Source organism: Adiantum capillus-veneris, chromosome 19 (assembly GCF_014529385.1).
Source record: "Adiantum capillus-veneris isolate H3 chromosome 19, ASM1452938v2, whole genome shotgun sequence".
NCBI lineage: Eukaryota > Viridiplantae > Streptophyta > Polypodiopsida > Polypodiales > Pteridaceae > Adiantum > Adiantum capillus-veneris.
In genome coordinates this window covers 47,575,158-47,589,402 of record NC_140949.1, presented here as the reverse complement: position 1 = coordinate 47,589,402, position 14,245 = coordinate 47,575,158, and the positions used below count along the sequence as shown (strand labels likewise).

Sequence of the window (14,245 nt, the reverse complement as noted above, 5' to 3'; positions counted from 1 at the left end):
CTGACGGAGGAAATATATGTGCTAAGCTACCACTGTGGATTGGCACTGAGATGTTGAGACAAAAAATACTTAATAATACTTGGTTTGGATTAATAAAGATTTTGAAATTCCGTATCCTCTAGTTTTGATTCAGTATAACTATGTACCAAGGTATGAGCCATACTTCATACAAAAAAAGAGTAAAAGTACTCTGCATCATTGGTAGTGCTCGCAAAGGAATTGTAGATATAATGTGAGGAGAGGTGGTTTATTGTATGCAATCCTTGCCTGAGCAAGAATGAGTTGTTCAGATGGTTCTCCAGGCACACGAGGAAGATTGCTAGAGCATGGAAATTGGGATATTTCGAATGAACAGCTTCTTTTTGGGCACAGTTATAGTAAGGACTCCATACTCATCAAATGCAGTGATCTCATCAGCCTTGACCTCAGCAGGAAGCTGAAATTTTCGGAGGAATGTGCCTACCGGCCTCTCTTTCATGTGCCACTTACCGTATGCCCTTTCTGACCCGCCCTTGCGCACACCACTCACTTGCAGTGTGTCACCTCCAACCACTTGCAGCTTGACATCTTCTCTCTTTAACCCTACAAGCCACCAAACAAAGTTAAAACAAAAGCATAAATGTCAAGGAGTGCAAACAGAGATTAGTTTGACTACGTCACAAGGTGTTAGCTAGCTCAAGCTTCACAGCTCAATGATGAATGGTGAGGCTGATTGCTCATTAAGACAAAGCCTTTGTGATAGATCTTTATAATAAACAGCCTATAACTGAAATTAAAATCTTTCTTATTGAGATTAGCATTCATCTATGTTTTGAAAACTCCTAATTAAGAAGTCTTTACCTGGAATATTGATCTTGAAAATATGAAAGTCCTCATCTTCTAACCAATCTGTATCTACTCCTCCATAATTGGAAGATGAAAAAGAGCTGATGTTGTCTAGGGGCAAAAGGTGAGACATGTCGTTTGCTTATGGGCTTTAGAGAGCAAATGCCAACAAATGTGTTTTGGATATAAGCCCTTACAAGACCCTTATATATGTGTGTGTGTGTGTGTGTGTGGCTTATCAAAAGCATCTTCGTCTATCACAAATCCTAGGTACTACCACAAGTTAAGTGCATCACACTCCAACTTTACGAGCCTACATTTCATCCTTGAGTGTTTTGAACTCCATCACTGTTTGTTAGCTTTGCTTTTAATTTCACACTACATCTTCCCCATCTTTTCAGCACTGTTTTGTACTATGCATCACCACATTTTGCTCTAAATAATTCCTCTACATTACCTTTACTCTGAGCATCTATGTGTGTCTTTTAGTAATTCACACTTAACATTTTCCTAGTGGTCTACATTGTATCTTCCTTGAAGCATCTCTCTTTCTCTTGCTTCTAGGGTAGAGGAACAGGTTTAGGGACGCTCAAATCGTACGGGCCAATTAAATGAAATTCGAAATCATTAGAGTTCAATATTCTATGATATTCCATGATTTTCAATCAAATTTATATCGAAAGATAGATGATGTGAAAATCTCTATGTACAAATTGTCGACCTCATTAAGTATTCAAATAGTGCAAAAAATATGATGGATTTATTCAAACCTTGTCCTAGTTTTGAGACCCCTCCTTTAATTGACTCCTCTACCCTACCCTGGACAAATATATGAATTCCAACATTTTAAGCTTGGCCCTTTCTTTATTTCTTCTTGCATTAAATAAATGTCTATCAAAAGCACACCTCCTTGACACTTCTACAAGAAAAGAATTGCTCAGAAGCATCTTAACTTTTTCCTAACTTGATAACTTACGCCTTTGAAATGTCATGTGCTAACGTGGACATGTTTCTCCTTGTAGAAAGATTTAGAGGTTGATTTCGTTTTCATTCAAGCTCTTTCTCTTTTACACATTTTTGATGGTTTTTATTGAACTTGGTCATCTTTCACTCCCTGAACTAGTTTGCAAGGAAAATGAACTTAGGAAGCATACATAACTCCTTTTAGTGCTACTACTATGTGGACACTCTATTTGGTTGCAAGGTGTCTCTTTTGCAACATAGTTGGAAGTACGGCCGGCCGCCTTCGGCTCTCTCTCTCTCTCTCTCTCTCTCTCTCTCTCGTGCATAGGGGCTTCTCTGCGTTTTGGAGTTTAGCCTTCATGTTGGAGATTTTGACACGTGTAAAGAACTCCCCCTTCTGCCATATTATGTTAGTTTAGATAAACTAATGGTCCATACCGGCCTACTAATTTGAGTTTGGATAGATCTATGAGGTCTCTTGGGATTGTTCCTACGATGTCAAAAGTTCTCTTCTTTTCTTGCCGTGTGCACGTGCTGCATGCACAACCTCATCTCTCTCTCTTTCTGAGATACCTATTTCACTTTGGATTTTCAAGTCTTGCGTTCATGACTCCTCTCATACATCTTTGAAGGTATCTGTGGATTGTTCGTAAAACTCCTCCTACTTAGCTGCGTTGCTCGCAAACCTTCGTTGCTCAGCCTGCGTGCTTGCCCTCCTAAATTTTTTGAAGTGGGAGAGGTCCTGAAGCTTCTGCGATTCCTGCTCGGGGATCTGGTGCGTGGCAGGCCCTCGCTTATCCGTGGCAGCGAGCATGGCCCCCGGCTCCCCTTAAAGGCTGAAACCTTTGCAGTAACTTGTGGTTGGATTCTTTTTTTGAGTGGTCCTGCTTGGGTGGGCCTTTTTGGTGACAATGGATGGGTTCCCGGTGGCACCTAGTCAGAATGCGTATGCCTTCTTTCCTTGGGAGGGTGGCTCCCTGGTCAGTCAGTGTCTCTTGTTAGCTTGGTGTGATGATCCTCTTGTCGGAATGCTTGTTGTTTTCGGTTGTGTGTTTGAATTAGTTCAATCGCTCTAGACCAAAGAGTGTTGTGCGGTTTGGAATGCTTGTTGTTATGTTCGGGTGGCTCCCATGTTAGCCTGGATACTTTTTGCCATTGTCATGATGGATTTGGATGCCATTGCTCCCTTGGAGGATGGCTTACTTTGTAACTTTTTTGGTTTCAATACATTTTTCACTCATAGTTTTGCACCCCCAAAAAAAAAAAATCCTTGAAAAAAAAAGGAGAAAAAGAAAGTCACAATGGTGAATGGATATATTAGCTTATCCAAAAAATTACAAATTTAAGTCATGCTCATGCCGAACCATGACTACTCCATGTACTCATAGATACATCGGCTGACAAGGAAGCCACCCTAGGATTCTGAAAAAAGGCTGACCCAACTTCAACTAGAACAAGGATCCAAATACTAATTATTCAATGCGGCACCAATCGCCCTATTCCATTCTTCAGAGTTCAATCATTTCCCAATGGCGACCATCACTTCCCTGCTTTTTTGTAGAATCTCTATGAACCTAGCCGTCCTCAAGGTGTTCTCAAAGTCCCGACAGTTCCTGGCCTTCCATACGTGTTTGAAGTAGCAAAAATCAATAATTTGCGTACCTCCTCTTCTTTTCTCGCTCATATGGATTTTAAGTGTGGGAGATCTAAGTTCTCCTCAACATTGGCATCAAATGCACTTCAAAAGCTCCTTTGTACGCGTTTGATAAGTTATCACCTCTCTCCTCTCTTTTTTTTTTTGGGCCATACTCTCTACTGTGAGTAGTACATTACTTCACAAATGAATGTACTACTCACAGTAATGTACTACTGTGAGTAGTACATTACTTCACAAATGAATGTACAAAAGCCTCAAGCATCGGTTGTGCCTTTTGCAAGTGGCCGAGCAAGGAAAAGACATGTGGCGACTCGTGGGAGGAAAGGAGAGCGGCACAAGAGGTGGACGAGTGTAGGTGGCAAGGGGGGGGACCCTAGCATTGATGCACGTGGTAGCAGGAGATCGAAGGTAGCACAAGAGGAGGTGGACGAGCTCGAAGCTTGAACGATATCGGAAGCTTTTTTATATGTAATGTGTCGCTCAACCGCGCTGTGGTGAAATGGCTCAGGCCAATGATTAGAGTCTCTTGGTGAGGTCTTGAGTTCGAATAGCGCCACTAACATGGGAATTTTGGTGCAACTGTAAGAGAGGCCATCACTAGAGGGGATCTCGCCAAATTCAAGTTTATTTGAGATAGCAAAAGCGGGTAATCTATGTGCAAATCAAGATGGCTTGGTTTTTGATAGCCTTTCCTCCTAGGATTAGATCATTCTTGAAAAGCCGGATCTTCTAAGTCTCCTTTTCCATGTGAATTTTTTTCCTGCTAGACTTCTTGTGACTAGGCTCCTACTGGGTCGTATCATAGTTTATTCAATACATGCAGAGATTCTGTCAGATTCTCATTGTCCTATGAAGGATTCACTATATTATACTCATCACCCTCACAAATGGAAACGGTAGATTTGAACCCTTATCATGAGGTGCATGACTTTCACAGGCACTCCCATAACCACTCCACTAGTCACATCGAGCTGTTCTCTTAAGCCATCTATATCTATATAAATATATACAATTTATGCCTCCTCTGCTCGCAGCTGAAGGAGTACGAGCGGAGGTGCGACGCGAGAGAGAGTGCGAGAAGAAGAGCACGACGATATGGTGAACTCGCTCTACTGTAATGTATAGAGCATAGTGAGTTCTTATTAGGTTTTAACAAAAGAATATGTGTACATACCTGGCGGCCCGCCCACTTACCTGGGCGACCACATTGGGCTTTATACCCCAACAACCTCCCACTTAAAGTCCAATGTGGTACTTTAAGTGTGAGAGAAGCTACTATACAAGCTAATATACAAGAGATGTACTACCCTACACCTAACTGCTTGCGAAAATGCGCAAAGCTCTCTGAGGGAAGTCCTTTTGTAAGTAGATCAGCAGGATTTTCTGTGGTGTGAACTTTGACAAGCTAAAGTTGCTTATCCTCGAGCATTTCCCTGATGAAATGATACTTCACATCCACATGCTTTGTCTTTGAGTGATAAACTGGATTGCGAGCCAATTGTATAGCACTTTGACTATCACAATATAACACAGGCATCTCTTCTTTGATTCCCATATTTGTTACTAGTCGATTAAGCCAAATTGATTCTTTGCATGCCTCTGATGCTGCAACATATTCAGCCTCTGTAGTAGACTGAGTAACACAATCTTGTAATCTAGAACGCCATGATACTGCTCCACCAGCCAATGTAAAGACATACCCTGACGTAGACCTTCGGTTGTCTAAATCACCTACATAATCTGAGTCTGTAAAACCCTTTACACTTAGCTCCTGACTCCCATAGCATATACGCATACTCTTTGTAGCTTTCAGGTATCTCAATATTCCTTTCACTGCCTCTCAATGTTTCTTGCCTGGGTTTGACATGTATCGACTTACTACTCCCACTGCAAATGCAATGTCTGGGCGAGTAGCAATCATTGCATACATCAAACTACCCACTGCAGACGCATATGGAATCTTATCCATTTCAGCCTGTTCTTCCTCAGACACAGGACAATCTTGTTTGCTAAGTTTCACATATGGTGGCAATGGAACACTCAGTGCCTTTCCCTTCTCCATCCATAGACTAGAAAGATGCACTTTCTACTGTTTGGCTCAAGTTTGTTCCTAAATTCCTTTGGAACGTGAGTATATGCCTCACAGCCAAAGACTCTGAGATGCTTGTATGAGGGCATTTTGCCTGGCCATACCATCTCTGGCACTGAATCCTTCTGCAAAACCTTGCTAGGAGATCTATTTACAAGATGAACAGCTGTTGATACAGCTTCAACCCAAAACCCATTTGGCAGCTGTGCATTAGACAACATACTTCTGACCTTCTCTTGTATGGTCCTATTCATCCTCTCAGCAACACCATTTTGAGGAGGATTGTAAGGAGCAGTAAGTTCACGTTTTATACCTTTTGACTCACAAAAGTCCTGAAAGGCCTTTGAAACATACTCTCCACCATTGTCAGTGCCTAAGCATTTAAGCTTCTTGCCACTCTGATTCTCCACAAGTGTCACAAAGGTTTTGAAAACACTAAACGCTTCATCCTTGTGCTTGAGAAAGTAAACCCATACTTTCCTCGAGTAATCATCTATAAATGTCATAAAGTAAGAAGCTCCCCCTAGAGATAGGTTAGGCATAGGTCCACACAAATCACTATGAACAAGTGTCAACTGTGTATCTCTTCTACTGCTTCTATGCTTATGTGGTTGCTGTGTTTGCTTACGATACAGACAATGTTCACAGAATTCAAAATCACTAAATGAAAAGCCAGGCAAATAACCAGAACGAGACAAGATTTCCAGTCCCTTCTTGGACATATGTCCTAACCGGCTATGCCACAAAGAAACGTTCGGCTGCTCGGTTACATTGATTACATTTTTAGAGACATTTGATACATAAATCATGTAAAGTCCTCCAAACTTTACTCCATGTGCTACTGTCATAGAACCCTTGGATATCTTCCACATGTTCTGTCCAAAAGTGGTGACGTAGCCAGCATCATCAAGTAAACCTGTGCTGATCAAGCTCTTTGTAATTGCGGGAACATGTCTCACATTCTTCAGCGTGAAAGAAGAGCCATTCTGAAACTTCAATTGAACATCTCCAACACCTAAGATCTCACATGTCTGCCCATTGCCTAGCCGAACATGATCTTTAGTGGTCACATAAAAAGTAAACCACTCCTTGTTTGGAGACACATGAAGTGATGCCCCTGAGTCTATAATCCAGTCACTCAGTGCATTTCCATCAGATGCTGTAAGAAGAGCTGAGTCCATTGTATTCTTCAAGAAGTAGATGTCTTTTGACACTAGATTGTCATCCTCTGCAACAGTGTTTGTCACATTTATTTCTTGAATCTTCACTGAGGACTTGTTCTTCTCACCATGGTCTTCAGCTTTCTCTTTGCCTTTTTCTGCCTTCCATTCTCTGCAGTCTCTTTTCATGTGACCCTTCTTGCCACAATGGTAGCATTCTATGTCACTCTTGCCTTTAGCAATGCGGGACTTGCTACGAGACTGATTCCTCTTTCCACCTTTGTACTTTTCTTTGGTCCTTCCCCTGACAACTAAGGCTGTTCCTTTGCCTTTGTCCATTGATCTTCGAAATCCTCCTCCCAGCTAGAGCGCCTCCCCCCTCGACATCTATTGCATCTCCCGTTTTCTCCTTCCACTTCCCTTTCCTACTGCGGCACCGCATCTTCAGTAGATTCACGTCCTTTAGCTTTTCTCCAATTGGGTAGCCCCTACTGGGAAGTCTTTGAAACAATGATGGAGGTCTTCAATATCCATTTTATATCCTGAGTAGAGGTTTGTGCCTATCCCTCTAACTTTTATCTTGATCCTAGTTCGCAAAGCCCCCTTCCACAGGAAGAACTTCATTACGCTGGGCCATGGAGGATCCCAGATGCTACGATTTAGGCCCCTGCAATCTCCAACTATTTGTTAAGCAGATAGAGATAACTCTGTTAAGTATGGAGCCTGATTTACCTCTTATAACTTTTAGTCTTAAAAACACACATTTGTAAGGCCCCCATTATGAGGAGAAGCCATCGTGCGTAAGAAATATCACACACCGAAAACCCCCAAAATATTCACTTTTTTGCCAGAATATTATGGCCGGAGGACGGTCTGTAAGTGATCGAAAAACAGCCGATCGGTTGGCTGAAAGTCAATGGTCGGTTGGCCAGTGGGCCGAAAGTCAATGGCTGGTGGACGGAAGTCTTTGTTCGGTGGTCGATTCATAGGCAGACTTTTCTTTTGAAGGACGGCCACACATGGATGCATGGGAATATTCAACTCGCACTTGTTACACAAGGGCGGCTACACACGGCTGCCTCTCATGAGAGAGGGTGTAACATTTAATGGCCTAAAAATTTGTGTGTAGTGGAAATTAGCATGAACATAGTGGGCATTTCATTAAAATAGATTCCTAATGAGAATTACAAGAGTGCTTGGGTGGAGAGAGCAACAAAAGCATAACACCTAGTTAGATAGCATGAACAATACTTTCAAAAGAGAGAGAAATTAAGCTATTGACAACAATTGAGGACCAGATTTGCATGGAGCCGGTCCCCCTCCAAAAGGCTTTGTATTATGGTTTCTCCCATCAAGAGAGACATTGTACAATACAATTCTTTGTGTTCCTTCAAGACTAGCTAGTGCAATGAAGATGAAAGCTTCATGCACTAAGCAAAACACTTTGCAAACACAACATCAATTATCCCCGGTCTCAGACCCAAGACTTCACACACCTTCGAAGATGGTGAGAGCTAGCAGGGTATGAGAGTAGATTGAGAGGAAGAAGGAGTAGTCTTACGAGAAAGATGTACATCTCCTCACATAATCACTCATATTAGCATATCTTAGCTTAGTAATTAGCATGGTAGAGGAGATGAGCATGCATTGAAGCTTGGCTCTTGGTTGGATTTGCATCACAAAGCCAAGAGTTGTTGGTGTAGGCCTCCCTTCTCACAAGCTTGGAGTAGGTGATAAGCTTTCCATTAAAGCTTGAGAAGGAGAGAGAGTCTTCTTTACTTCACACATGAGATTGTGTGAGTGTGTGTGTGATAATGCCTTGCAAAAATCAGGCCCCTCTCTCTCTTGGGCGGCCCCTCTTGCTATTTGCTCTTCCTATCCTCTCATTGGACCTCCCTAGGGCTAGCCAATGACAATTAAGCAGCATAAGCGATAGCCTTCTCACATGTGTCCCCCTTTCCCCTTTTGTGAGAGATTTAGGTAATTTAATAATTCAACTAAAATCTCATTGGACCCCTTTGCCTCCTGGCCAATAGGAATCAGGCAAGCCATTGGGCTGCTGAATGCTCATTGGACCCCTTGGGAGACTGTCCAATAGTCTTCTAGAAGACTTAATTCTCATTGGTTCTTTTATTAAGTGTTTTTAAATTAATTAAACTAGATTTACTCTAGCCTAATTCTCATTGGTCCACCTCCAAGGCCATCCAATAGGAATTGGGTACACCTTGTGGGTATCTGGCCTAGGGAGCTGACATGTGTCCCTCATTCCCTTTGTGTAAAGGGAGCTTGTGTGTGTGTGTGTGTGGCTTTCTCTCTCATCCCCTACATGCAAGGCTCTCCCTCTCCTAAGTAGGGATTGTAAAGACTTTTTTGTACACACACAAAGCATCCAATTCCCCTATGGTTGACCTTTGGACACAACCTTTGAGTTTTGGAACCTTAGCATTTTGGAAGTCTTAATGGGCTAAACCTTAGGGTCTTTTTAGCCCATTGTTGCACATGGCTCTTTTGCAGATGCCCCCCCCTTTGGATCCCTATTTTTCCTCCTTTGGATCCCTACTGTGGCCGGTCTGCTAGCTTAACCAATATTCTAGCTTTTTCTCCCCTGGCACTTCCCCATATTAAATGATCAGTTTAACATGAGAAAATAATTTAGGAGAATTAGATATTGATTATTATGACAGAGGGCATCTCTTTTGGCCTATACAAGTGTTGGGGTGGTAAAGCCCAACGTGCCGCGCCTAAGTGTTTGGCGGTCAGAGACTAACCGGGAACTAACATTGACCATTCATTCTACATAAAATAATAAGGACTCATAACCCTAACATTATTGTGTTTGGAGTCCACGCAAACCTATGTCTTCTCTCTTCTTCTCTCTTCTACATTGCTGCAGACACACACGCTCTCGCACATGCACTTCAGTTGGTATCAGAGCTCAGGGATTGGGAGCACCATTGAAGCTCAGCGGGGAGGCAGGCGGAGAAGCAGCAAAAATTGCAGCACGTTTTTGTAAATCTGTTTTGGCCTACCAAAATGTCTTCATTCAAGCCGATTCCCGTTAATCCTGACTAGTTTTTCGTCATCTTCAACTTTGGAGATGAAAGTTTTCTAAAAATCTTCACCAATTTTGAGATACATCACTCAGACTGCCTGTAGGTCGTGAAGTACAAGCTGTAGATTTTTACAGATTTGTTTTGACTTGTAAAAACAAGTTATTTCACGTCCATTCCTTGTGCTCCCAACCGTTTTCGCGTAGTTTACAACTTTGTAGAAGGAAGTTTCTGCAAATTTTGCACATTTTGAGAGATATTCAGTTCAAACAGCAAGGTGGTCTACCTTCGTTGGTTCTTCTGTGTACAGGTTTTCGATGCAGACTCTTTTTGCAATCTCTGTCACATGCATATTTGATGTAAGATCTTGAGGGTCTGTTAAATCAGACAAACCGCCACAGCGGTTACAGAAAAGGGTTTCTGTGGTTGATGTAAGATCTTATGCGGTTTATGTATTGTGATGGAAATATGCAAAGCTTATTGTTGAGGTTCGTGGTAAGGTTTTATTGAGCTGGGGGATTCTCAAATGTGGAGATCCTTCCGGTGATACAAGTTTTGGAGCGAGCCTCCGACATCCCCATAGTTTCGGCATAGACATAGGATGTATGTTTATGCAGTTAGTGCAGTATTGGTGTGCATTTGCTGACCTGCCATTGTTGGCATTGCTGTCATCTTTATGCGTATGCGTTTCACAATGTTCAGTTGGTCAGAGACACTCTTCTAGAGTTGGAAACATTGATAGTGACAGTTCTTTGAGATTCTATCTTACCAGTTTAGCCACTTTGATCAGTGTTTCACTCATTGTACACATTTGTTTTGGGTTCATAATTCAGTTTTGCAAGGGAGACTCCATCGAAATTTTTCAAGTTTTCTATCATCTTCTTTAGTGCAGCGGGCTATGAGATGTGGAAGAAGTTATGTGACCTGTATGAGAAGCAAAGTGCAACATCACAGTTTTATTGGCTAAAAAAGTTAGTTGATTTATAGATGGATGAGGGCACATCCATGTGCAACCATCTCAATCAGTTCAACACAATTTTCAGTCAGCTTTCTGCATAGGGAGTCAATTTTGACAATTCGATCAAAGCAATGTTCTTGCTAGTTACGTTGCTAGAAAGTTGAGATACTTTTCACACAGCCATAAGTAACTCAGCACCTCCTTATGGTTTAACATGTGATGATGTTGAGGGAAGTTTGCTTACTGAGGAGGTTAGCAGGAAGAATCTTGATACTTCTTGTGGTACTAGCAATGCTCTCGTTGTTGTTGTGGCCGATCACAAGAAAAGGGCAAGCAGAATCAGAGAGGAAAATCTCGTAGAAAATCGCGTGGCCGAAAAGACATTGAGTGCTATCATTCTCACAAAAAGGGTCAAATGAAGAAAGAATGTCGAAAGTGGAAACAAGAGAAAGGTAAAGACAAGAAGCAGGAAGAAGACAAGACTAAGGAAGGCAGTATAAAGATTGAAGAGATCAACAATGTTTTGTTTAAGATTCTGATGGAGACATTTATCTCACATCTGCCATGGATTCAGCATTTTTGGTTGCCACTGATGACTATGCTTTACAGGATTGGGTTATTAACTCAGGTGCATCGTTTCATGTGACTTCTCACAAAGAGTGGTTCATATGATGCAGCCCATAAAGGTCGTGTTTGTCTTGGCAATGATTTTGCTTGCGACATAGTTGGTGTCGGCGATGTGCAGCTAAAATTTCAGAATGGTTCTTCATTCATGCTCAAGAATATGAGACATGTGCGGAAGCTTACCAAAAGCTTGATTAGTACAGGACATGATGTAGGATATTACTGCACATTTGATGATAGTTCGTGAAGATCACCAAAGGTTCTTTAGTGGTTGCACATGGTTCAAAGTGTGGGACTTTGTACATGCTACATGTATCCAATGTTAAAAACCATGTAATTTGTGTAACCGAGCAGCCAAGTGTTTCTTTGTGGCATCGCTGGTTAGGACATATGTCTCAAAAGGGAATGAAAATGTTGTCTCATTTTGGTTATGTGCTTGGCTTCAATTTCTTAGGTTTTTCAGTTTGTGAGCATTGTCTTTATGGTAAACAAACACAGTCACCACACAAAAGGGGAAGCACTCGAAAAAGTGAGCCATTAGAGTTAGTGCATAGTGATGTGTGTGCACCTATGCCTAACGTATCCATGGGACATTCATTGTACTTTGTTACATTCATTGATGACTTCTCAAGGAAAGTGTGGGTATATCCTCTCAGGAAGAAGGATGAAGTTCTTTCAAAATTTTAGAATTTTGTGGCATTATTGGAGAATCAGTTTGGAAAGAAAGTCAAGTGCTCAACGTCAGACAATAGTGGTGAGTGTCTCACTAAAGCCTTTCAAATTTTTTGTGATTCCAAAGGCATCAAAAGAGAGTTGACTGCTCCATATAACCCTCCACAAAATGGTGTTGCTAAGAGGATGAACCGTACCATACAAGAGAAGTTGTAGCATGTTGTCTAATGTAGAGTTGCCTAATGGATTTTGGGCAGAAGCGTTAGCAACTGCTGTCCATCTTATTAATATATCTCCTAACAAGGCTTTAGATGAGAAGGTACTTGAAGAGCTTTGGTATGGGAAGCGTATTGACATGTTCCAAAGGAGTTTCGAAGCAAGTTGGCTCCTAAGTCAAAGAAATGCATATTTCTTGGCTGTGGCAATCCGGGCAAGATGGGATTTCGGTTATGAAATCCTGAAGCTAAAAAGATAGTTTGCAGCAATGACGTATACTTCAATGAAGAAAAGATGCACAATAAGCCTGTGCATACAGTGGAGGTCAGGAGAGTTATCTTCCAAGAAGATGGAATTATCCACAATAGGGCTGAAGTGCCTAATGTCAGACAACAAGTACAAAATCCTCATGTAGTACAAGATGTTGCTGAGAGACAGCCGACTCAAGCACTTATTAGAAGGTCTACAAGAGTTTCAAGGCCTCCTGATAGATTTACTCCCTCATTGGACAACATTATGTTGACAGATTGCGGAGATCCTTCCTGCTATAAGGAAGCCATGTCAATGGATGACAAGGCAAAGTGGGAGAAAGCTATGCAATCAGAAATGGACTCGTTGCATAAGAATCAAACTTGGAAGTTGGTTCTGTTGCCTAAAGGTAAAAAGGAATTACCATGCAAATGGGTGTATAAGCAAAAAATTACACCTCATGATAAACCCAAGTACAAGGCACGACTTGTTGCTAAAGGATTTAAGCAATAGTAGGGTATTGACTTTGATAGATCTTCTCTACGGTTGTCAAGATGACTACTTTGCAGTGTGTACTTGTGTTGGTTGCTAAAGACGACATGGAACTTGACCAGATGGATATCAAGACAGCGTTCTTGCATGGTGATCTTCAAGAAGAAGTTTATTTGCAGCAACCAGAAGGTTTTGTTGAGAAGGGCAATGAAGACTTGGTGTGTCAGTTAGAAAAGACTCTTTATGGTCTAAAACAGTCATCAAGGGAGTGGTATCGTAAATTCTACTCGTTCATGCTCTCTCAAGGCTACAAACATAGCGATATGGACCATTGCCTCTACACTAAGTGAGCTAAAGATGGTAGTTTGCTGATTTTGGTCCTTTATGTGGATGATATGTTAATTTCCGGGAAATGCAGGGATGAGATTTCAGCCTTGAAGTCAGAGTTACATGCAAACTTTGAAATGAAAGACATGGGTGAAGCAAGCCATATCCTTGGCATGCACATTAAGCGAGACAAATGCAAGAATTTGGTCTATTTGTCTCAATCTGAGTACATTGCTAAAGTGCTCAAGTGTTTCAATATGGAGAATGGGAAGGCATTGAGTACACCATTGCCTCCATATGTGAAACTTTCTAAAAACGATTGCCCTAAGTCTGAAGAGGAAAAGACTGAAATGGCACAAGGGCTTTATTCATGTGTAGTTGGGAGTTTGATGTATGCTATGATTGCTACACATCCTGATATTTCTTTTACAGTGGGAGTTGTTAGCAGATATATGTCAAATCCAGGCAAGAAACATTGGGAGGTAGTGAAAGGGGTTATGCAATATTTGAATGGTACAAAAGACATGTGCATTTGCTTTGGAAGAAAGGAAGCATTTGTAATGGGTTACACGGATGCAGATTATGCAGGAGACTTGGACAAGAGAAGGTCCACTTCAGGCTATGTTTTTGAATTCACTGGAGGTGCATTTTCATGGTGATCTCGTTTGCAAGATTGTGTTACCTTGTCTACTATAGAGGCTGAATATGTTGCAGCTTCAGAAGCTTGCAAGAAAGCTATATGGCTTGGTTGGCTAGTGGGAGACTTGGGAATCAATATTGAGATGCTTGTGTTACATTGTGATAGCCAAAGTGCTATACAATTGGCAAAGAATCCAGTGTTTCATGCAAAGACAAAGCATGTGGATGTGAAGTATCACTTCATTCGTGAGGTGCTTGAGGACAAGCTATTGCAGCTTGCCAAGATTCACACCACTGAGAATCCTGCTGATCTTTTGACAAAGG

General features: G+C 41.6%; 1 protein-coding gene across 1 annotated transcript; it reads right to left on the bottom strand.

Annotated features, from left to right (window-relative positions):
• Nucleotides 1-66: 66 nt before the first annotated feature.
• LOC147433955 (17.7 kDa class I heat shock protein-like) lies at nt 67-1,004 on the bottom strand. Its single transcript, XM_086490579.1, has 2 exons — nt 841-1,004; nt 67-582 (listed from the first exon to the last, which is right to left on the bottom strand). Exons 1-2 carry the CDS (start codon nt 956-958, stop codon nt 320-322), a joined length of 381 nt encoding a protein of 126 aa, XP_086346705.1. The 5' UTR covers nt 959-1,004; the 3' UTR covers nt 67-319.
• Between the last annotated feature and the right edge of the window lie 13,241 nt (nt 1,005-14,245).